This window comes from Lutra lutra, chromosome 10 (genome assembly GCF_902655055.1).
Source record: "Lutra lutra chromosome 10, mLutLut1.2, whole genome shotgun sequence".
Classification (NCBI taxonomy): Eukaryota; Metazoa; Chordata; class Mammalia; order Carnivora; family Mustelidae; genus Lutra; species Lutra lutra.
In genome coordinates, this window is record NC_062287.1 from 110011167 (window position 1) to 110035398 (window position 24232).

The 24232-nt window shown below is 56.9% G+C and overlaps 2 protein-coding genes and 1 non-coding gene across 15 annotated transcripts in view; 2 read left to right on the forward strand and 1 right to left on the reverse strand.

Moving 5' to 3' along the window:
* LRP5 (LDL receptor related protein 5) overlaps positions 1-10633 on the forward strand; it is a 98485-nt gene extending 87852 nt beyond the window's left edge. The window contains exons 19-23 of the mRNA XM_047691076.1: positions 1284-1394; positions 3192-3428; positions 3648-3787; positions 8232-8329; positions 10166-10633. Of these exons, the coding sequence (XP_047547032.1) occupies positions 1284-1394; positions 3192-3428; positions 3648-3787; positions 8232-8329; positions 10166-10427 (848 nt within the window). The 3' untranslated portion in view covers positions 10428-10633. The remainder of the gene's footprint in view (positions 1-1283; positions 1395-3191; positions 3429-3647; positions 3788-8231; positions 8330-10165) is intronic.
* Positions 10634-17589: 6956 nt separating this feature from the next.
* TRNAA-AGC (transfer RNA alanine (anticodon AGC)) lies at positions 17590-17662 on the reverse strand. Its single transcript has one exon. It is a non-coding gene; the product is annotated as a tRNA-Ala (tRNA).
* A 441-nt stretch (positions 17663-18103) lies between these two features.
* Positions 18104-24232, forward strand: part of PPP6R3 (protein phosphatase 6 regulatory subunit 3) — a 142109-nt gene continuing 135980 nt past the window's right edge. For 12 of the 13 annotated variants that reach the window (XM_047692687.1, XM_047692686.1, XM_047692697.1 and 9 more), the window contains exon 1: positions 18104-18212. The gene's annotated coding sequence lies outside the window, so the exon portion shown is untranslated. The remainder of the gene's footprint in view (positions 18213-24232) is intronic. The other variant, XM_047692688.1, reaches the window with a different exon arrangement.

A 24232-nucleotide genomic window follows, 5' to 3' on the forward strand; every position in this document is an offset into this window, starting at 1 on the left:
GACAGGGAGTCTTGCTGCCATAGGGACCCTTTGAGAATTTGAGGGCGGTGGCGGACCAGGGATTGGCAGACTGCAGCCCCAGCGCCAGATCCCGACTGCCACCTGAGCGAGTGCCAGATCCCCAAATGCCCCACATCCCGACTGCCACCTGCCAGGCTCCTTTGTTTACACGTTGTTGTTTACATACGTTTACATACATACGCATGTACATTTACATACGGATCTTGCCGTGAAACAGCAGAGTTCAGAGTTCCGTCCTTAGGACAGAGACCTGCAGCCCTCAAAGCTTGAACACCTATTATCTGGCGCCTTACAGGAGAGTTTGCGGGGTCACACTGTCCACCCTCGCCCTAGCACAGGTGTTTTGGTGACAGTCTCAGAGGATGGCAGGAGCCCGGACTAGGGACCATGCCCTGCTTCTTCCCCGGTGAATGTCGATTCTGGTGCAAAGTTCAGCCCTGACAGTGAGCCCTGTTCGGGCTCTGGGCTTTCCCGTGTCTTTCAGAAGCCTCTTCCCAGCTGTGTTGCCAGCAGATTGTCCCACCCACTGCAAGGACAGGGTCAGCTCATCTCTGGTTCCCAATGAGGGGCCCTCAGGGCAGGGCAGGTGGGGAGATTAAATAGCAGACTCTGGGGCTCTGGGGGTGGACGATGGCAGAGCCCCCCCCCCCCCCCCCCGGCAGTGCCTTCCTTGGAGAGTGATGGCTCCTTCCCGGTCCGCGTTCTGGAGCACGGAGGGAGAGACAGCAGGCAGTACACAGGCTTCTTCCTCCTGGTCCAGCAGGCTGTGAGCTGCCTTGGCCCTCCTGCTGAGCTCTGCTCCACCTTCCTGCTCCTCTGCCCTGGGAACTCTGCTGGGAAAGCACCTGTCCCCTGCCCCACCCATTCTAGGTCATTCTTCCTGTTGGCTCTTGCCTCCCTGTCATGCAGGCGAGCCCTGGGGTGGAGGGTGTTAGTCCTGGCCCTGTCTGGGCCTGACCCCTGGTAGGAGCCTGATAAATACCTCCCAGGGGTCACTGAGGTCTCTTCCCTGCCAGCCCTACCCCAGCATCACACAGGCCTCGGAACCGGGGGTCATCGTGGGGAGGGTAGAGACCGGGTTTGCTGTGACCGCTCCCTGACCCCATCCTAGAAAGGGTCCTGTTGGTCTGCTCTGCATCTGGAACCCAGACCTTCTTGCTGGGTCTTTGTGGCGGGGAGTACTAGCTGTTGGCTCTCCACTCAGTCCACCTGGCCGCATCACGGCCCGTGTCCCCCCTGAACGCGTGACTCCCCCCTTGCAGCCATCTGCCTGCCCAACCAGTTCCGCTGCGCCAGCGGCCAGTGCGTCCTGATCAAGCAGCAGTGCGACTCCTTCCCCGACTGCATCGACGGCTCCGACGAGCTCATGTGCGGTGAGCCAGCTTCCCGTGGAGGGGTTGCCCTGCATGAGTGTGGGGTCTTAGAGGGAGGAAATAGGGCCGAACCAAGAGGCTAGAAGGTTGGGAGTACTGGGCCTTGGAGGCAGGAGGTGGGGGAGGGAAGCTGGCAGGGAAGCCTTCCGGGAAGGAGAGGCAGTGGTGAGGCTGAGCTGGGGGGAGGTTGGCCCTGGGGTGTTTCTGGCTGTGACAGTGACAGGCCCCCTGTGGGGTAGATGCGGGGAGGGGGGCGGGGGGGCTGCAGCTGACTATGCCTGCGGGGACGTGCTTCTGCCCTCTAGGACCTCACACCGGGGCATCTATTGGGCAGTGAGAATGCTCTGATGGGGCCGGGGTGGTCCTTTCCCCGTCAGCCTGTTCTCTGGGTGAGGAGGTGCCTGTCCACATGCACACACATGCTCTGTGCCTCTTGAGTGACGCGGCCTGTATAGTCAGAGACGGGGCCCACAGGATGTGAGGCCGGGGCAGTCAGGGAAGTCTTCCTGGAGGTGGTGGCTCTCGAAAGGCTGTCTTCGTTTCAGACAGGAAGGGAGCTAGAGCCCCAGACAGGAAGTGGGAATGCACACATGTGTTTGGGGACGATGGGCTCTCCATTTACTGTCGAGGTACCTGGGCTGAGAGAGGTCTTGTGAGCGGGGAAGGGGGAGGGGGCCCTGAGCAGTTTTGTACCTTCATACGAAGCCAGCGAGGCACCTTGGTTACCATCTCAAGCAAGTGAGTAACCTGGGGCCAGAGGACAGAGATGGGTGCCACCCGGGGTCTGAGCCCCCACCCCTTTGCTGGGCCGGTGCCAGTCTGACGGTGATTCCGGTGTCAGGGGTGACATTTATCTGTAGTCTGGTGCTGTCACCCGAGCCAGCACGTTCCTCCTTCCCCCTGGGTTTTGGCAGGCAGGAGGGGACATAGTGGAATGCCCTTGAACTCCTTGGGCCAGCCTGATGGGAAACCCAGCGTCCTTTTGTCAAAGTTGAGTTTCGAGCCCTGGGGCTCCCTCCTCATCCCCCAAGGCTTTGATGGCAGAGCCAGCCTGAGGAGTCCCCCCACCTGGCCCTCGCACTGGTGGGGCCCCCAGAAGGACTCCTGGGCTCCTTGCAGCCCTGAGCGGGCTCTGGCTTTTCAGGTTTGGTGGAACCCCCATGCCCAGGCTCTGTCACATGGCGCCCTTCATGCTGCCCTCATGTTGGGCCTCTCTGCGAGGCAGGCGCGTGGGACACAGGGCAGGCCTCCCAGCCTGGGTGCGCCGTCAGTCCAGCCAGCCCCTGCACGTGGGTGACGTCCCCTGCTAGACAGGCTCGCAGCCCCGGGAGCTGCCTACCTGCCCCACACCTGAATCCGGCTCCAGGGGCCTCCAGGCCCAGCTGTCTGGGGGCTGTGACTCCCAGACCCCCGTGACTCAGAGAGCCCCGAGACCCGGGGCTGAATCCGAGGCTGCCATTGGGGCGTCACTGTTGAGGGGTTGTTGGGAAGTAGGTAAAGCTCAGCCAGCCAGGAGGGGACGGGGCAGGGGTGGGGGGATGAGGGGGAAGAGGGCGGGCGAGGAGGAGGGCGCTCCGGGCAGATGGGGTGGGGGGGCAGTGTGTCAGCGGTACTGAGGTTAGCCTGGCGCCCCAGCACCCCAGCATCCCGGTACTGAGGTTAGCCTGGCGCCCCAGCACCCCGGCATCTCCCTCTCCCCTCCCCCACCACCCACAGGTGCTGGGCCTGAACAGCCCCCACAGGGGAGCCTGTGCCTTCGCACAACGCCACCATCTCTCCCTGTTCGTTCTCCGACAGAGATCACCAAGCCGCCGTCCGACGACAGCCCGGCCCACAGCAGCGCCATCGGGCCCGTCATCGGCATCATCCTGTCCCTGTTTGTCATGGGCGGGGTCTACTTCGTGTGCCAGCGAGTGCTGTGTCAGCGCTACGCCGGAGCCAGTGGGCCCTTCCCACATGAGTACGTCAGTGGGACCCCCCACGTTCCCCTCAATTTCATAGCCCCTGGCAGCTCCCAGCACGGTCCCTTCACAGGTAAGATGTTGGCACTGTGTGCAAGGCCCTGGGCAGAGGTGGGGCGAGTGGCTGAGACTTACACCGGGGGTGTGAGCAGAGGGGCCGTCGGGGGCAGGGACAGGACAGGGCTCACCCACCTGATCCTGGGTCATAGGGGGCAGCAGGAGCCAAGGAGCATGTGCTGTGTCTTGGGTGGGGCCTGGCCCTGACCCACCTTGTCCCCCTCCCCGCTGGCAGGCATCTCATGTGGCAAGTCCATGATGAGCTCCGTGAGCCTGATGGGGGGCCGGGGTGGAGTGCCCCTCTATGACCGGAACCACGTCACCGGGGCCTCGTCCAGCAGCTCGTCCAGCACCAAGGCCACTCTGTACCCACCGGTGAGTAGGGGTGGGAGCAGGCCTGCCTGTCCGGGGACCCTCCACCATCTGTGGCTGGCCGGAGGATACTTGGTGTGACCTCAGGATTCCTAGAACTATTAGCTGTCCTAGCAGCACAGAGAAGGGCGGGAGCGTTTGCTTTCTTCCCTGCACGCATCTTACCGTTTTTCTCTTGGAACGTTTTCTGCTTAGGAGGGGTACCCTCATTCACTGTGGCTCACCTGGAAACCCTCCCCCTCCCCAGAGAGCAAGGGCAGAGTCTCCCCCATAACCCCACCTCCTAGCGTTGCTGTTGGACATTTCAGTGTCCTTGTGACCAGCTTTGCTCCTCATAGGCCTGCCCCGTCTATGACCACCTCTGGGGCCAGTCTGGACAGGGTGCTCCCAACGGTGCCTGTGTGACCTTCTCCTTAGCGTCCCTGCGAGACCACCCTATTTTCCCTCTCAAGGCCCTGCTGGGTCCCAGAAAACAGCTGGATTGTTTTCCAAAGGCCTGGCACTCACAGGTGACTTTTGTGACGGAAACGGTCCGTGAAGGCCTCATGGGCTGAGGGCCGGGTCCTTGCCAAGCCACACGCTACAGAGAAATGACTGTATAGAGGGCAGAACACTGAAGGTTCCTACCAGGGGACCTCTCCCGAGGCTGGCTGGGTGGGGGGCTGGGGGGCTCTTCCAAGAGCACCGCCCCAGGGACCTGGGTGAGCTTGACGCATGAGCTCAGTCTGTGTAGACAATCATCAGGGTCTGGCGTTACCCTGTTCTACACTTTTTAATCCTTAAAAACCCAACTTCCTGAAACAGAATGCTCTTCTGAGCTGCACACTGTCTCTGAGCTTTTTCTGGGTGGGGCTCCAGGGAGCCCCACCTGCCAGGGCTAGGTGTTTCTGCCTTCCTGGCGTCTCACGTCCGGGCTCTCTGCTCCTGATCCCATCTGACACCGGCAGCCCCGGGAGGAACGGGGGTGGCAAGGGCCACTCTCTGGGCTTTGCCCGCTGGGAACTGGTCTCCTGGAGGCTGTCAGCCTGGGCTGTGTCTAGGGGCAGCTTGTGGCTCTTTGCTGCAAGCCTGGAGTTTAGAACATTCCCCACCACCCTTCTGGTCCTCTCTGCTGCTGCCATCCCCTGACTCTCATGTGTGCCACGGGACCCTCTAGAAATACCAGCTCACCCGGGACCACCCCCTGTGCCTGCCCATGCAGACCCCAGGAGGTTCAGTGCCCTGGCTTCCCTGTCCCCTGGCTCCGCTGGGAGCTGGGGCGGGGTGGGGGATTCTTATTAGCAGCAAGAGATGATACTATTACCAGCCCAGCTGTTTTTTTAAGCGGCTTTGTTGAGCTACAACTTGCATTCTGTACAGTTCACCCACTTAAGGGGTGGAATTTGGCGGTGGTTAGTATAGTCACAGGTGTGTGCGACCGTCGCCGCCATTCCAGAACATTTCCGTCTTGCCAGAAAGAAACCCCTGTGAAGCCAGCTGTTTTCAAATTAACTGCATTCTTTCACATCAGTGATAGAGGCTCGTGGTACAAAATTCAAAAGGTACAACAGAATGCACAGCAGAAAGAGGGTCGATCACCCCCCTCACCCTGAGCAAAAACCCCCGCCCCCCAGAGCCACATCCTGTGGCAAGTGTCTCGAATGTCCTCCTGGGTCATCTGTACACAGCAAGTACGCTGGTAGCTGGTCTTTCTTTTCCCAGCCGAGAGAGTAACTATTTTTACTTTGTATTTTGAGATCATCGTCAACTCACACAGGTTGTCACAAACATAGAGCTCACGTACGCTTCGCCCAGATTCCCCCAAAAGCGGCATCTCGCATCACCAGCGTCTTGGTCCTCCTGGGCCGCTCTGACAAAGTTAGTCACAGATGGGGTGGGGCTTAGACAGCTGTTTTTCACAGTTTGGGAGGCTGCGAAGTCCAAGATCAAGGTGCTGACAGATTTGGGGTCTTGTGGGGGCCCCATTCCTGGTTCACAGAAGGCGGCCTCATCCCCCTGGCGGGACACAACGGGGTCTGTTATCCGGGCCCACCTCCTGATGCCATCACATTGGGGGTTAGGATTCAGCACAGGCCTCTGGGGGGGACACAAATATTCACTCTAGGGCAGTGGCACAACATAAGTGGTAGGGCACTGATAGGATATTTTTTTTTTTAAGATTTTATTTATTTATTTATTTGATAGAGATCACAAGGAGGCAAAGAGTCAGGCAGAGAGAGAGGGGGAAGCAGGCTCCCCACTGAGCAGAGAGCCCGATGCGGGGCTCGATCCCAGGACCCTGGGGTCATGACCCAATCCGAAAGCAGAGGCTTTACCCCACTGAGCCACCCAGGCGCTCCTGATAGGATATTTTTGGCTCTGTTCAGATTTTGCCAGTTTCACAAATGCACTTTTTTTGTTTTTAAGACTCTTCCTTGGGACGCCCAGGTGGCTCAGCCGGTTGGGCGGCTGCCTTCGGTTCAGGTCATGATCCTAAGGTCCTGGGATCCAGTCCCATGTTGGGCTTCTGGCTCAGCGGGGGGCCTGCTTCTTCCTCTGCCCGCTGCTCCCCCTGCTTGTGTGCTCTCTCTCTCTCTCTAATTTAAAAAAAAAAATGCTGTTTCTTAAGGGCAGTTTAGGTTCATAGCAAAACGGAGAGGAAGGTGCAGAAATTTCCCACATGCCTCCTGCTCCCCATGTGGACAGCTTCCCTCGTTGTCACCATCCTGCACCAGTGATATACTAACGGACAAACCCGCGTGGACACATCAGAATCACACCAAGGCCACCGCCAGCAGGACAGCTCACTCTTGGTTGGGCGCGTTCTGTGGGCTCGGACTAGCGTGCGGGGACACGGGTGTGCCATTCCAGGATCACAGAGTAGGTTCATACGTGTACTCTGGAACCCACACGACATCATCTGAAGGCAAGGATAGCCGCTAAGAGCTGGCTTCATCGAGCTGGTCTGCTGCTCCCTGCGAACCACTGCGCTCTGTGCGCTCCGTCAACCCGACCAGAAGGGGGCGCTCTTCCTGAGCCCACGTCGCAGAGGGGCCGCCCCCTGGAACTTGGGAAGAGCCCCCCGCCCCCGGGACAGTGCTGGGGGAGGCAGCACCCACCGCCCCCGCAGAGGAAGGGATGTGGGCAGAATCCCAAAGCTCACCTCGGAGCGGGAGGGGAGGGGAAACCAGATCCAGTCAGATTTATGGGCAGAAGAGGAAGCAGGACCCCAAGGGCGCAGGGTGCCGGGGGCGGATCTAGGAGGCCCTTTCTGCTGGGCTTCCCTGCGGGGTTCCTGTTCCCCCCTCTGAATGACAACCCCTCAGTATCGTGCACTCCCAACTCTGGGGACAAATCCCGAGGAATCCCCAGGCTGGCTCTTTGGGCCAGAGAGGACCGTCCCCAGGATAAGGAGTGGGGGGGCTCTTGCTACTCCCCAAAGGGCACTTTTTTTTTTTTTTTTTTTTTGTCAAAGAGTGAGATAGAGCACAAGCCGGGGGAGCATCAGGCAGATGGAGAATTAGGCTCCCCGCCGAGCAAGTGGGACTCGATCCCAGAACCCTGGGATCATGATCCGAGGCAAAGGCAGACACTTAACCGACTGAGCCACCCAGGCGTCCCACAAAGGGCACTTCTTATGGGTTACTCACCACGTGTCACCAGGGGCCACGTGGCAGCTTGGGAAGTGGTTGATCAGGGCCCATACCCATCTGCCTGTCGGGAAAGGCTGTGCCCTTTCTGCTGCCCTCCAGTCCCTCCGGACACATGGTGACAGCCATGTTCCCATTCAGCTGTGGGAGCCCCAGAAGCCGGGTCCGGCTGTGACCCCATAAAAGCCTGCATGCTCAGAAGGGCACGTGTGATGGGTGGGGTGTTATCGGTGGCGGCTGCTGGGGAAGACACAGATGGGGTGTGTCACCAGGGCCTCAAGTCCCCTCTGTCCCTCTGTGGGGCCAGCCATGGGCTGCCCGGCTCTGGAGGGTGCATCGTGTTCATCATCGCAGTTTGGGGCAATACATCCCAAGAAAGGGGCGCCTTTCCCTGATTTGTGTGGTGGGGCCGTGTGGGGCCAGGGCCCGTCCCTCAGCAGGGTGACCCCTGTACCGGATCAGGGTTCCAGCCAGAACTCGGAGCCACCTCGGCGTTAGGAATAAGGAAGTTCTTGTAGGACTTCGTCTTCGCACCATGTGGAGAGAGGTGGGGAGTCAGAGTCCAAAAGGGGAGTGGGAGAAGTCCCAGAGGAGCCTCATGAGGCGCCCGCTGGCACCAGGGGACACCCCAGGGCCTGCGGGGACATCTGTGGCTGGGTGTGGGCCTGGGGTCATGGGGTCTACAGGCGGTATTTGGGCCACAGGCACTGCTGTGACAGCCTTCAGGGCTGAGGGGACAGCTGTTGATTCCCGTGCAGACCCGCTGGGGGGCAGGGGGCAACACCAGAAGGCCGTAACCCTTGCCTGGCTCTTCTCAGATCCTGAACCCTCCGCCATCCCCCGCCACGGACCCCTCCTTGTACAACGTGGACATGTTCTACTCTTCAAACATTCCCACCACTGCGAGACCCTACAGGTACGAGGTCCCTGCACCCACTGGCCGGCTGGGCCTCCCGACAAGCCTATGATACAGGAGGGGCCTTGTCCCCATTTCCTGGGTGAGAAAACCTGGCAGAGAGGTCCAGGGTGCTGGTGGGCTCTCCTGGGCCCTCAGACCATACCTGGCTTGCCTCCCCATGGAGTGAACCGGGCCTGCCTATGGAGTTCCAGAAACCAACCAAATCCCGTGTTTGGACCAGGCTCTGGAATCCAGAAGGAGCTCTGGGGGTATTCTGTTCAGTGGGGACATGCCCAGACAGGTGAGGCCTTGAATGACACCACCAGAGGCTTCCCACCGTGACCTGGCCGGGCCCCCACTGCCCATGGAGGCCAGTACCCAGGGGCGAAGGTTTGCCTGTGTCTGAAGCCAGCTGCAGGATGCAGCGGCAGTGCCACTACCTGCTGCCACTGTCCCCGAAGGATCAGATCCAAGTCATGTAACTGCTGTCGTGGCCCCTGCCACTGCGGGCCCTCAGTGGGACGATTCTCTCTCGCGACCCACTATCTGGAACCCCGCAGGTCTGCTCGTCCCCTAGGTTGTCCAGCTGGAGTTGCATTCCCCACCTCCCTGGGTTGGGGGGACACTTGAGAATGCTGAGAAGAGGGATCTGGGTGTGCTGCTGGACCCCTTACCCCACAGGTGCTACCTGGGGACAGGTGGAGGCAGAGGCTTGGGAGTGGAGACCCCTCCCCCTCTTCTCCCCTCTCCTCCCTCTCCCCATCCTCCTTTCCTCCTCCCTTCCTCCCCCTCCTCCTCCACATTCTCTCCCTCCTCTCCCTCTCCTTCCTCCAATCCTCCTCCCCTCCTCCCCCCTCCTCCTCCCCCTCCTCCCCCTCCTCCTCCTCCCCCTCCTCCCCCTCCTCCTCCCCCTCCTCCCCCTCCTCCCCGCTGGAGTGGCCAGTGTGGAGACTCAGAGCGTGGCTTCGCCTGCCATCTGGTGGCCGTTTCAGGAACTCTGGGGCCTGAAGAGGAGCGGGGCCCCTTGTTACTGGGTCACTGCCTGAGTCAGGGACCTTCAGTGGTTCCACCCCCACCCCCAGTGCCTCAGCGCCCTTGTGTGTCCCCAGGCTGTCACACACACTCGCCAGACCCCTTAGCCTCTGGCCCACCCCCGGCTTTATTCCTTACATTGATGTTTGTGCCGCTTCCTCCCCACCCCTGCCTGTCACGGTCCCTTCCTGCCCTCCCGGGTCCTCCCGCTGCACCTTCTCAGTACCACATGTCCTGCACGGGCCCCAAGGTACTGACTGCACCTCCTCGCCCTCGTGAGCCCCTTGGGGCTCTGAAACACACCCCAGTCCCCACCCCAGCTCGGGCCCTGCGGCTGCCCCACCTAGAACCTGAGGGTGCAGGAGATGTCTGGGAGCCACCTCCGGGGTCGGAGTGCCTTAACAGGGCCCCCTTCCAGGCCCAGTGGTCTCTGATAGTTGTAGGAATGATATAATGGGGAACGGTTGTCAAGCACTCCCTGGTGTCCAGCACTGTTTCTAGCACTTTCCATGCAGAATCTCATTGACCCTTCGCAAGCCCCTTTGGAACCGGGTACTGTTTCACCCGCATTTTACGAAGGTGAAACTGAAGCCCAGAGGAGTTAAGTCATCCAAGGCCCACCAGGCAGGCTCTGGAAGCCCTTCTCCATAAAGGCAACCTTGGCCTGGGGCGGCAGTCGTTGCCAGGGCCTCCCCGCCAACACTGGGTGCGGGCACGCCCACTTTAGAGGTGGGGACTCGTGGCTCGAGAGACCACACCCAAAGGAGGGGCCCCTGTGTCTCTTCCCTGAGCCGAGGGCCCACTCCGCTGTGTCCTCTTTAGGCCCTACATTATCCGAGGCATGGCCCCCCCCACGACGCCCTGCAGCACGGATGTTTGCGACAGCGACTACAGCGCCAACCGCTGGAAGGCCAGCAAGTACTACCTGGATTTGAATTCGGACTCAGACCCCTACCCCCCGCCGCCCACGCCCCACAGCCAGTACCTGTCAGCAGAGGACAGCTGCCCCCCTTCGCCCGCCACCGAGAGGAGCTACTTCCACCTCTTCCCTCCCCCTCCGTCCCCCTGCACGGACTCCTCCTGACCTCCGCGAGGCTCTCCCCCCCGCCTCTCTGCCCCCTTGTAAATAGTTTTAAATATGAACAAAGAAAAAAATATATTTTATGATTAAAAAAAATATAGTGGGGATTTAAAAACATGAGGAATGTGAACAGTGACGGGGGTGGGAGGGCTGGGAAAACTTTGTACAGTGGAGAAAATATTTATAAACTTAATTTTTTTAAAACGTCACTGCCATTCTTTTGTGCCTTGTGTGTTTTTGAATCGAGTGTCCTCACAGAGGCGATCCCAGCCTCCGCCCTCCCCTGGACAGCTGTCAGAGTTGTGCACTCATCCTCCTGAGCACCGTGTCTTTATCAGGCCCCCACAAGGTAGGCAGAATCCTGGGGTGGAGGCGTGCAGGCAGGAGGCCTGATTTGTGCCATCATGAAGGGCCCGTTTCTTACGTGCTCCGCTGTTGCCCATGCTGAAATTCGGAATAGTTTTTTAAAATTTTTTTTTAAGATTTTATTTATTTATTTGTGTGACAGATCACAAGTAGGCAGAGAGGCAGGCAGAGAGCCCGATGTGGGGCTCGATCCCAGGACCCTGGGATCATGACCTGAGCCGAAGGCAGAGGCTTTACCCACTGAGCCACCCAGGCGCCCCTCGGAGTGGTTTTTAAGAGGCCCTGCGTTTTCGTTTTGCACTGGGCTCTACAGATTACGTACCTGGGCTTTGGGCTATTTCTTGGCCAGTCTCTGCTTCCATCTGATCTGTGTGTGTGGCCGCCCCGGCTTCTGCCAGTAGGGGATCCCTCCTGGCCCCACCCTCCGTGTGGACCCCAGTGGTTGGGGCTGCCGCCCGGCCGCTCTGGCCCAGGATCGGGTGGGAACCTCCCAGCTCTCCTGCCTTCCCTGGTTGCCGCCCTGTCCTTTCCAGCAGACAGGCCCCAGAGAGCCTGGTTGTCACAGAGACAGTCAATAAACACAGCCCCAGGCCTGTCCTGTTACCCACTGGGGTGGTACGGGAGGAGACCAAGAGATGGGGCCTGCTGCCTGCCCCTGGGCGGGGCGGGGTGGGGTTCTCCAGGCTGCAGGAGACTGAGAAGTCACAAAGTCATGAGTCATGAGGAGGCCTGGCTGCCCTCCCCGCCCACTCACGGCCTTGCCAGGCAGGAAGGGCCTACCCGCGATCGCGATCGGAATGTCACAGGGAGGTCAGAGGAGAATCACCACTGGTGGGAGTCCCGGGCACACGTTGCACTTAAGAATCAACACAAAGATCTAGAAGAAGGGTTTCCCAGCAGGACTGGGGATCAAACCCTGGGCCAACCCCCAGGGCCTGGAATGTGAAGGTGACAGCCTCTGGGATGGGGAAATCCCAGGACACTGAGATGCTGGGGCCCCAGTGCTGGGGAGGCAGTCTGGGAAAGGTGGTGTCCCTTGGTGCTCCCAAGACCGCCTGACCAGGGGACAGAGCTGGGGACGTCAGGCATGCAAGTCGCCAGGCCTGGTTTCCTTAGACTTCCAGGGAGCTGCCCCTCCCCGCCCCCCCCCCCCCATTGCCCAGGAGATCCCTGAGGTCACGGTTAGCATAGGTGGTGAAACCCCTGAGACCAAGAGCAGACACTGGAGACAAGAGGGTTAGGTGACCCGCCATTGCTGCAAGCCAAGAGCCAGCACAGGAAGTCCAGGCCTGAGTGCTGCCCCAGGGCTGCTGTGCCACCTGGTGGGGACCTACGCTAAAGGACCCTTGGCAGACAGGAGGGATTGGGTTTGCCTGGAAGGAAGGCCAGCTTCGCCTCACTTGTCTCACCCTGCTGGCCGCATCCACCCGTTAAGGAAGAGCAGTGTCACCCTCGTTCTAGGACTGTGGTAGGCTTCCATGAGATCATGCCCATCGGGAGAGAAGCCTTGCCCAGTACGCGCTTGGCAGGTAGTACCCCCTTGGTAAATGAAAGCCATGGCCTATTAAAGCCCAGAGAGGTGACAGGCTTGCCCAAGGTCACACAGCTAAGGACCCACAGACCTCGAGGGAACACCCCGAGCGCTCAGGCCCGTGGTGGGGCCCTCCGGCCCAGGGAGCTGCTTGCAGGGGCTGGGGGGTTCCTGTTCTTCCAGGTCGGGCCACGAGCCCTGAGGTGCGAATGACAGCACTCGTGCCACCGGGGGCAGAAGGGCTGGGGGACGTGGCTGACGCCAAAGCAGGAACTGCATCGTGGGGGTTCACTCTCCTGCCCTTCCTCTCCCTCATGCGTGGCGGGGGTTCCCTCTGTTCCCCTAGGGCCTGCCAGGGATCAGGCCAGGGGTGAAGAAGGAGTGGGCTGTGCTGCTGACCCCTGGCGACAGCCAGCATGGGCTGAGGGGCGGGTGGAGACACACTCTGCAGCCTTCCTCTCCCTCCCCCCAGCATCCCAGGCCTATCTCCAGAAGCCACGCTGCTGGACCCTTTCCTGCCATGAGGTCAGCTGGGAGGAGTGGGGGCTGACCTGCTCTGCCTGCTCTCTTCCAAGTGAATCTGTCGGCACCCGATATGTGCAGATCCCTGCACTTAAATCCCATGCTGGGGGACCCAGAGATGAGTCAGATGGGGGCTCCTCTCTTGAGGGTGCTGCAGACAGTTTCCAAAGCTGAGGGCCGGAGCACTGTGTTGAGATATATGGGGACCCAGCGAGAATATCCTCCTCAGATGGGAGGGCAGGGAGGGCTTCTTGGAGGAGGTGCTATCTAAGCTGTGTCTTCTTCTTCTTCTTCTTTTTTTAAGATTTTATTTATTTGACACACAGAGAGACACAGCAAGAGAGGGAACACAAGCAGAGGGAGTGGGAAAGGGAGAAGCAGACTTTCCACTGAGCAGGGAGCCCGATGCAGGGCTCCATCCCAGGACCCTGGGATCTGACCTGAGCTGAAGGCAGACGCTTAACCAACTGAGCTACCCAGGCGCCCCTGAGCTGTGTCTTAAATGAGGGGGTGAGGTTAACTTGGCTTATTTCATTTAAACTTCACAACAGCCCAGCTAAGTGGATGGTGTCCCCCAGTTCATAGTTGAGGAGACCACGGTCTGGGGGAAAATAATTAAACCAGAATTTTTTTCACTCATTTGTTCAACCACTCCTTTACACAAGGAATAGTGCCGACATCTGGGCACTGCTCAATCCTTTCCCCCTTCCCTCCGAACCGCCTCCCCTCTGCAGTGACACCCACTACTCCCCAAGTCTCTGTCGCCCGTCTCTGGAGTCCTGCGGGGTCTCACTCCCCACTGGCCCTATCAGTTGTTCGGCTCAGCCCTCTAGCCGTCTTCCAGAATGTGTGTGGAGCTCCTCCTTGCCCCGGGCCCAGCAGCCCCCTTGGGTCTTCCACTGCCCTGCATGGTTGAACAAAACCCACATGGCCAGATCTTGGTCATGTCCACTGCCAGGCAGGATGCTGGGGAACAGGGATGTGGCAGGTGTGGAAAGTTCTGTCCCTGAGAAACCTGGGGGCTGGGGGCGTTGGGTGGGACGTGGCTCCTGCAGTGTTCTTTCTTGACAATCACCTGACTGACTCTTCACGTCATTGGGCCCCCCTCGAGGGACCTGACCCTCCGCTCACAGGCGACCTCCGCCAGGGTGGCCTCACTCTAGCCCTCAGACCGGGTCTGAGCCCCGGGACGGGACAGCAGGAATGATAATGGGTGGCTGGTTTCTCCAAGCTGAGCTTATTCAATTTAAAGCCTTTTTCTATCTGGGTGTATGGATGTGTTAAAATGTCCTTTCTTTTATGAAATGATGGTAATAGTACAAGGTGTTTTTTTGGGAAAAAAATCATGACTTAACATTTTTTTAAAAAGTCATTACTTGATACAATTAAAATTTGGCAGCCCTGTGTTTGTTCCCGAAAGTTAAGGGGTGAGAGGCGGGTGATGGGTGCGCGGGCATTCATTAAACTTTCCCTCTACTGTGGAATAGATGTGAAAGTATTCATATGATTTTCGTAAGTCTAGATGGATTGAAAATTTATTTTATTTTATTATATTTTAAAAAAGATTTTATTTATTTATTTGACAGAGATCACAAGCAGGCAGAGAGGCAGGCAGAGAGCCCGATGTGGGGCTCGATCCTAGGACCCTGGGATCATGACCTGAGCCGAAGGCAGAGGCTTTAACCCACTGAGCCACCCAGGCTGCCCTGAAAATTTATTTTATTTTGCTTTTTAAGGAGATTTTATTTATTTGACACAGAGAGAGAGAGCGAGTGCACAAGCAGGAGGAGCAGCAAAAGGAGAGGGAGAAGCAGCCTCCCCGCTGAGCAGGGAACCTGATGCAGGACTCGATCCCAGGACCCTGGGATCATGAGCTGAGCCAAAGGCAGACACTTAACTGACTGAGCCACCCAGGCGCTCCTGAAATATTAAACATTAAAAATTAACCCATACGGGCACCTGGGTGGCCCAGTGGGTTAAAGCCTCTGCATTCAGCTCAAGTCATGATCTCAGGGTCCTGGGATCGAGCCCCACATCAGGCTTTCTGCTCGGTGGGGAGCCTGCTTCTCCCTCCCTCTCTGCCTGCCTCTCTGCCTACTTGTGATCTCTCTCTCTCTCTGTCAAATAAATAAATAAAAATCTTTAATTAAAACAAAAAATTAACCCATAAAAGGATCAGGGGGAAAAAGGGTTAGCTGGAGTTGCATGAACTCCGGAAGTCTCAGGATGCTGAGGCCAATGCCAAGGTTCAACGACACTCTCCTGCTTCAAGCCTGTCAATGGTTCTCTAGGGCTCCTAGGGAGATAGGCTGAGCTCTGATACCTCCTCTTCCCCCAGGAAGTCCTCCCTGACTTCGACCCTTCCAGTTAGGTTAGCTCATCATAATTGGAGACTTTGGGGGCCCACTTATATTGGGCGAGGTACTGCATTATTTCATTTAATTATAGTGCACATGTCACTGTGACCGTCCTCGGAGTCTGGGATGGAAGAGCCTGAAGCGTGTACTGGCAAGTTCTCTGATGATGAAGGAGTAAAGAGATCACTGTGTGTGGCTGGGCTCTCCCCAAGCTCCCAGGAGGGCAGGCCCCAGCGCTCGGCCAGCCTCCCTGTCAGGCACGCCCCACCCCAAGGGTTTTCTGCAGCCTCTCCCCTGCTCCTTGGTCTAGCTCCTGGGACCTGCCCCTCTCGCCCACCCTGTGCTACTCCGGTAGCACTGCCTCGCTGCCCTTGCTCTAATCTCTCTTTTCCAAACCCTGGCAAGCCTTGAACACGCCCCTGTCTTACTCCGAGGTTCTTCCTGGCCCTCCCGCTCCAGTGCCTCCAGGGGCCCCTCCCATTCTCCTCCCCCATACCCTGATCGCCCCGACCCGATCCTCTGACAAATGTGCATTCTGCACCAGCCTCCCTCAGTTCTCTCTGCTAGGCCCACTTTCTCCTCACCCGGGGACGTCTGTGTATTTGTCCTTCCCTTAACCCTCCGCACCAGCACACCTCCGGAGCTGGTTTCAGTCTTGACTGTGTCCCTTACTTGCCGGGCGGCCCTGGGCAAGGCCCCTAGCCGCTCTGAGCCGCAGGATGGATGCAAATAGCATCTGTTCTTGGGTGCTACCTCCTGAGAGGTCCAGCACCCTTCGGGGCTCAGACACAGGTCAGTAGGTATCATCAGCACTTTGCAGATAAGACCTGGAGAGTCTGGCTGGTTACATCACCGGGCCGAGCTTACTCAGCGAATATGGGCCACACCTGGTGTCTGAAGGGTGCCTGGGTCTGTGTGAACTAATCTGTGAAATGGGGATGATAATACTTTACTGTCTGGAATACTAGCCACAGAGTCTTTCTAGAGAGTCTGCCTCAGGCTCTGCTGCAGGGGTGAGCTGGGGGAGGGGCACGGTTCGCTCCTGAGGCCCAGCTTCCCACGCAGCTGGGGTTGACCCAGCTCCATTAGGTCTCATTCTCCCTGCTGTTTGGCCTGGGGACTCAGAGAGCCTGAGCCGGTGAGATGGAGGGAGCTCAGGCCGGCTGGGGCTCCTACGAAGAATGGAGGTGCGGGTACAGAAAGATGCTGAGCACCGGGGAGGCAAGCAGGTGGCCAGCTCCGCTGGTCCTGCTCTGCCTACCCCCAGGGCCCAAGCTCTGTCACTTTTCTCAGGAAGCAGCTTGGGGAAGCTGCAAGGTAACCATGCCCTGCCTTCCTTGAGCTGGAGTGGCCATCTCTAACCAAGCCAGCCCCCTGGAGGGAGCTGCCCTAAAGAGGTCAAGACACCACCAACCTCCCTGCACGGAGCCCCCACGATGACTCCAGGCCTGGAGGCCAAGGGCAATCCTCTGGGCCTTGAGGATGTTGGTTTCTCCGGGACATGGGGGCACCGTCCCCAAAGCCCCGCACCATGCAGCCATCGCCACTCCCTGCCCTGTCCGTCTCTCGCCACAACCCAACCACCCCTACCTCCTCAGTGCTCCAAAGCTCGGTCTTGGCGTCTCTGCTCTCTCTCCCTGCCACCCAGACCCAGGAGCCACGGCTCTGTCCTCCCTGTTCGTGGTCGAAATGCCGCCTGCGCAGGAGGCCCCCCCCCCCCTGCGGCCTGCGTTACTTCCAGGGGTGTCTGACCGCCCCCCGCAGACCGTCCGCGCCAGGACTCTGCTCCCCACGCACCCGCGCGGGCGGGCACAGACCAAGCGCTCAGTGGAGCGCGGCCCACCAGCCGCCAGGACCCCCGGGGGGACCCGCAGCGCCGAGCCTCCCGGAGCGCACGCGCACTCGCGGGCGAGTCGGGCCGCGTCCCGCCGAACTCGGGCTCGCTCCACCGGACCCGCACCCGCCTGCGCCTCTCAGCTTCGCGGCCAACTTCCGCCCTCGGGATTCGCGACTGCGCTTCGCTTCAACTCAGAGGCCAGACGGGTTTTTGGAGAGTAAGTGCCCGGGATGGGCCGAGGTGGGCTACTCCTCTGGGTCCCGGCCCGGCCCTCCCGGGGAGGCCGGCAGGGCATGGGGGGCCCTGGGCGAGCATTTCGGAAGAGGCTCGGGTGTAAATGCTTCTGGAACTCAAAAGGGACGCCTGTGGCGGCGCACTAGCCCCCCCCCCCCGCGGGGACGGACGCGCAGCCGGGGGCGCCGCCCCCTGACCCGGCCCCCACTCCGTACACACACCGGCCCCCACCTCGACCCCCAACTCCTGGCAGAGCTAGGACCTGCGGGTGAAGGAACCGGCTCAAGCGACCTCGGCCCCCCCTATAAAATTCGGCTGTGGAGAATGCGGGCATCGATCCCGCTACCTCTCACATGCTAAGCGAGCGCTCTACCACTTGAGCTAATTCCCCAGCTCGGGCAGCCCGCGGCCATGGGAATGTACTGTGGCTCACGTCATCGCGGGTCTCCTCCGCTCCGCCGCCAGGATTGGCTTGGCTCCCTTTGGTTTTAAAAAGCATTGGCTTTCGGATTGGTGGTCCAAAGCGTCCGTCAAACGGAGGCCCTGCTGTTGCTACGGCGTAGGGGGAACCAGCCAGGTTTCTCCGGGTTTCTGATTTGTTTCTCCAGACTCCGGGGTCCTAGAGGTTCCGGATCCGTCGAGTCCATGGGAAAAGAACGCTCCCCTCGCGCTTGACTGACGGGGCCTGTGAGCCAATCGGAGTGGGCGCAATCTGACCGCTGGGCGATCCAATAGGTTGCAGGGGGCGGGAGAGGAAGGCCAATGAGCGCGGGCCTGGGGGCGGAGATAGAGCCGCGATTGGCTGCGAGGCGGCCAGAGGGAGGGTGGGGGGAACTCAAGGCCTGCTTGATACGTCCGCCATTTTGGGCGCTTCGCTGATGGTGTCGGTGAGCGCGTTTCCCGCCTGAGCGCAACTAGCGGCGGGTCGCGGGCACCTCCAGGTAATGGGGGTGGGGGGGCGGCGGAGCGGGCCGCGGCGCGGGGTGCGCTGGGCGCGCGGCGCGCGGGCGGCGGCGGCGAGGCTCCTCCGCCCGGCCTCGGCGGCGCGGGGAGGGAGCGTCCCCGGCCCCCTCCCCTCCCCCCGGAATTCGCCGCTCGGCGGCCGGGGAGGCGCGGCGCTCGGGCTCCCCGGGCCGTCCCCGCCCGCGTCTGTCAGCCGCCTGCCCGCGCGCTGCGGGTCGCGGGGGCCTTCGCCGGGCCGGGCGCCGGAGCGGGCCGCGGGCCGGCGGCGAACTTTGCGCCCGGGTTGACGTCCGCGGCCTTGCGCGGCGGCGGCGGGCGGGGCGCGCCCCTAACACGGACGGGCCCCGCTCCGCTGCGGCCGCGCCGCCCGCCCCGACCGCCGCCCGGTCGCCCGCCCGGGAGAACTTCCCCCGGGCGCGGGCTGGGGAGCGTGTCAAGTTGGGGCAGCAGCTCGCCGTGGACTCGCGAAGGCCATTGTTGGGACTCTGTCTGCGGAAACAAGTTCTGTGGGTTTGTGCTCTGCGGCCGCGGAGTCATCGGCGAGCGCGGAGTCCGGCTCCGAGTGTTTAAATGGCCTTGCGAGCGGCGCCTAAACTCCGGTGCTGTGACTCGAACGGAGACCTGGTCTCGAACGCCTCCCCGGCGAGTCTAAGCAAGGGGGGTGGTCCTTGGAGCGACTGGGAGGACCTCCCTCTTAAAGAAGCCCGTTCGCGATCAAGTTGGAGGGGTTTCCTGCTCGGTCCTGCGCGCCCTCGTCGCAACCGGGACTTGCGGTTGGGGATGCGCGGACTGAGTCCTCGGAGTGTCCGTGTGTCCTCACGTTTCCGCCTCGGGCTCCGTGTGGTTTTCCCGGTGCTTCACGTTTTCTCCGCGGCTCGGCCAGAGCTTTGTTTATGTTCTGTCTTTGCGGGAGGGGCGCTCGGCGATCGTTTTCCTTCCGTCCCGCAGCACTTGTTACTGTGGATATTGTCCCACCGTGTAACAATGTGAAGTTTACTTTGATTGTGCCCTCAAGGTCATGGGGCAGGTGGGCAGCAAGTGGGGAAGGGACTCCGGATGTCCAGCCACCGGTGTGCATGGCTCCTAAGCGGTGGTGGTGTTTCCGCTTTCTCTCCTGCGAAGTCAGAGTGCCTGGATTCAGGTCTTGGCTTCAGCACTCCCCAGCTCTGTGACCTTGGACAAGTTACTACACTTCCCTGCCTTCCCTGTAATGGGACAGTGATAACAGTGACTGCCTCGTAAGCGTGTCGGGAGTGCATGGGCTGGAAGCCGTGTCTGGCACGTAGGATCAGCTCAGTGCAATTGGTGGCTATTATTACTAATTTAAATTTGATTTCTAAATGTTTAGATTACTATTTGGAAGTCAAATGAGTGTTGAGGTGACTTGGTGGCTGTCTTTAGAACGCTCTGTGTGTTTAACAGTTCTGAGGAAATGAACTGGAAGTTATTTTAAGTTTTTCAGGAGAGGGGTGGTTGAAGATTCATTAAATTTCACACATTTCGGGGAGCAAGCGCGTTAGTGGTGGTACCTCAGAATGTTCCTCTAAGAGGCAGTTAAATAAAGAAAAGCCCATTAAGAGCTGGGGTCAGATTCTGTTCCTATTTCCCTTGGGCTGCTAGGATGATTGGTACTGCTACCAGCTCTAAGGTTTCCCCGTGTACTCCTGGGTTAGGGTTCTTGAGGATTGAAAGGTTGGTGTGTATTGAGACGCATTTCAGTGAACCCAGCTTGGGAGTGTGTTGTCCTGCATGGACGCTTGGGAAGCTGTTGCCTCTCAGTGTGTCTGATTGGGGAGTCTCGAGTATCTAACAAAATGCCGTCCACTCAGTCACACATAGTCACAGTCTTTTAATTCCTGCCCTGTGCTCTTTTCCTTGGTACTTGAAACCATGCTTGCCTGTCCCTTGGTATTACTGCTTGGGACCTGCCTGGCTTTAATTGCACTTGGGAAATGTTTTTACACAGTTTTAAGTAGAGGGGAGCATCTTGCTGTGTAACTTGAGAGGAAGAAGATTGGGATAAGAAAACTTTAGCTTTTGTATATAGCAAGACAAAACAAAAACTTGCTGGTTTGAATTAACTGCTTGAGAATCAGACCATAGCTGGATGGAAAATGAATGATAGTAAAACTAAGATTTGACAGGGTGAGGTTCCCTTCAGGATAATTTTTGTATGGATTTGGTACAAAGGTAATGTGCTTGTTACGGGCAAAACCCACCCCTCCCCCCAGTTTGTATTTAAATTCCAGTTAGTTACCATCCAAGAATCTCTTCCTTAAAACAGCATTTGTCAGGATTGTCCGTCATGAACTTGTGTCTTGCAGTTTTATATTTTGTGTATTTGAGAGGCAGCATGAGTGTGTATTGGTCTAAAATTCTGCAGTGGTTTATTTATTTATTTTTTAATGATTTTACTTATTTGACAGACAGAGATCACAAGTAGGCAGAGACACAGACAGAGAGAGGGGGAAGCAGGCTCCCCGCTGAGCAGAGAGCCCGATGCGGGGTTCGATCCCAGGACCCTGAGATCATGACCTGAGCCGAAGGCAGAGGCCTAACCCCCTGAGCCACCCAGGTGCCCCTCTGCAGTGTTTTAATACCCCTATGAGTACATGATAGTGAAGTTCTTCTAATCATCTGCTCACCTGAAACTCAGCATTGAGTCTATTTCATAAAAAGCACAAGAAGCTATGGTTTGGTCCTCCTAAGTCAAGATCCGAGCCCCTATGTGGGCTGAGTAGCTTGTTAGCTATTTTTCTTAGGTGAGTTGGACTGAAAAAAATAGGCCTGGGCTCTTGGCTTTCTTTTCTTTTTCTTCTTCTTCTTCTTCTTTTTTTTTTTTTTTTTTTAAAGATTTTATTCATTTATTTGACAGACAGAAATCACAAGTAGGCCAAGAGGCCGGCGGGGGAGGGGGGGGGAAAGGCAGGCTCCCCGCTGAGCAGAGAGCCCAATGTGGGGCAATCCCAGGACCCTGAGATCGTGACCTGAGCTGAAGGCAGAGACCCTAACCCACTGAGCCACCCAGGCGCCCTCTTTATTTTATTTTATTTATTTATTTGACAGAGGGAGGGAAAGAGCACAAAAGCAGGGGGAGCAGCAGAGGGAGAGGGAGAAGCAGACTGTCTGCTGAGCAGGGAGCCCGATAATGGGGCTGGATTCCAGGTCGCTGGGATCATGACCAGAGCCCAAGGCAGCTGATTAATTGACTGAGCCACCCAGGAACCCCTGGGCTCTTGGCTTTAAGCAGCTTTCTTACTTTTTTTTCCTCAAGAGAACCTCAAGTAATTTTTTTTTTTTTTTTTTTAATTTACTCTAGGTAAATGTTTCTCAGTTGGGGGGTGATTTGCCTTCAAAGAAACGTTTGCTTGTCATAGCTGTGGGGGTGGGAATGCGCACCCTGGCTTCTAGAGAGGGTAGAGACCAGGGATGCTGCTGAACATCCTGTAATGCCCAGGACAGCATCCTAAAATTATCCAGTCCCAAATACTAATAGTGCGGAAATTGAGAAATCCCATTCTAGATGGATGCTACGCTGGCATGCACTAGAATCATTCAGGACATCTTTTAAGACCATGGATGAGAGACCCTCACCTCTGGAAATCTGTGGTAGTGTTGAGAATATATTTTTAGAAAGCTACCCAGGTAATACTGAAGTGCAGCCAGGTTTTGGAACCATTGTTCAAGACCATGGTTATTAGTGACTTCCTGTGGGTCGAGAAATCCTTTAGGTGATGTGAGCTCTGTCTCTCTGGTCCCTAGATGTAGTGGGGAGAGACCGTGTACATACATTATTCTAAGGTTCCTGAAGACTGAACTTTAAAAGAAATTTTAAATGAATTGATTTTATAATATAATTTAGAAACTTTTTTTGCCTTTACCTCATAAAACACATTACCAAACTGTGCTGAAACTTTGCACTCTCGGGTGTTTAGGGTTGGTTGCTCCTACGTTTAATAACTTTATACTGTTATTTTTGAGTTTTATATCCTCTGCTGTCATCCTGTGAGTGAGTCAGCTGTCAGTTACCGTTTTCAGTGCCAGCGTCGTCATCTTTTCTTCCCTTTGTAAAGAAGACCTATTTCCAAAGAGTTAGCCTTGGATCCGTTTGCAAGTTCTGCCTTTTGAAGGCGAGAAGGCATACTCCATGCTTCACATGTCACAGTGACCCTTGCCTGCTAGTAAAAGGGGGTTCCTCTGGGCCCTGGACTCTGGCCCAAATGGGTGTTTTTTCCTCCTTGGGGGAGGGAGGATGAGGTTCAGTAATAGAAGGGCAGAGGTCCTTTTCTTACACATACTTACAATTTAGATTATCTAGTTTACTGAATGAAGGAATATTAGTTTAAAAACAATACACATTTCCAGCAACTGAGTGTTAGGATCTGGATATATAAAAGGAGAAGACTGTGGAGGCACTTTCTAATCTTTCATCCTGAAAATCAGCTTATGGCTGTTGTTGAGAATGGCAAGTGACCTCCCCCCCGCCACCAGCTTCTTCTAATCTTTATTTATTTGATCCTCAAATATAGTAATTGAATCCTTACTCTGCCAGGAGCCATATTAGGGACTCATTCATGAACAGGCACTCAAGGACTTGCAGTCTAGAGGGAGAGGTAGCAATTATAAAAGGGAAGCAGTTTTGGCTGGGAGGCCAGGTAACAAAGCTTGTTAGAATTGTATATGGTGTAAGTAGGCTCCTTAGGGAGGCTCTACAGGCCTGGGAGGAAAGAGTTTAGGTTTGCTCCTTTGCTGGTTGAATTTGCCAGAAGTCTCTTGCCAAACAATAAAGTAGTTACACCTTTGTTTCTTGTGTGTATTAAGCGGTTACTTTGACTTGCCCCCTTGGTTTGGTGTGTTTTAGAAAGCAGTGTCATTGCTCCTGTGCTGGTGAAGCTGTGTTGTCATGACAAATAGGATTGGCCTGTAGTGTTCCTTGCTCCGTAGATGTTGGTTGTCAGTCAGTCAGACTGGGAACACTGACGGGTTCTATACTATCGGAGGCTCAATATAAGTTCGCGTCAGATGTCTTGAGCATCCTTGAAATTGATTGGGCCACTGGTGGGGATGGACCTAGGTGGCCTGGAGATTTGGGTTTTTTTGGCCATGACTTTGGCTTAGATTTAGTTGCCACGGAAGCCCCTTTTCTTCCTCTCTCCCTCCTTATTTATTTTTTTACTTGGAGGGGGAGGTAGTTACTAGTTGCCTCAATACCCAGTGTGTCTCAGGGTTTGAATGATTATGCGCTGACTTCTGGATACCAGGTAGATCAGCCAGTGAAGAAGCAAGTAAAAGGAAAGGGAACCTTGGCAGCAGTTGAAAGGCTTCTCACCTTAACAGGGACATTTTCATGTCATGGACTTGGCAGAGCTGAGTTTACTCTTAGCAGAGGTGTTTTACTACTTGTCACTTAACAGCTGGCTAGTGTTGACCTGTTTTGTATTAGTGAAGACTACATAGTCAACTGTGAATTTATGCAAACGAAGTTTGATACGTTCTGAACATCTTTTTACTGATGGGAACAAGCTCTGATTTTGTATTTCTTGGTGACTCTGGAGAAAACTAGGGTTGTATTTCTTCCAAACTTTCTTACAGTTTGACTATATATTGACTTGGAATGGGTTGTGTGCCCCAGAGGTTGACTGCCATGAAATCTGATGACCTAAAGGAAAGATGGATTAAAGATTGTTATTTTGGGACATTAAAGAGAAGAACAAAAAGGCTGCAGAAATAGGAGTCTGACTGAATGCTAGACTTGGAGAAAGCTGTTTGGATTGCTGGTTGGAGTCTTGAGTTCCTATACTAGAATATAAATCTGAACAGCAGTGCTGGTGTCAGAGACCCACTTTGCCCAGAAGAGAAGGGAAAGGTTATGTGAGAAGGCGAGGCTCCCTGAAACCCTAATCAGGGCAAGTAAAGCAGGTATGTGACCTGCCCACTAAGCCATGCTCCGTGGTGGCCAGGTATGGTTCATAGAGGTTGGCTGGGCCTTGGTGAGGTC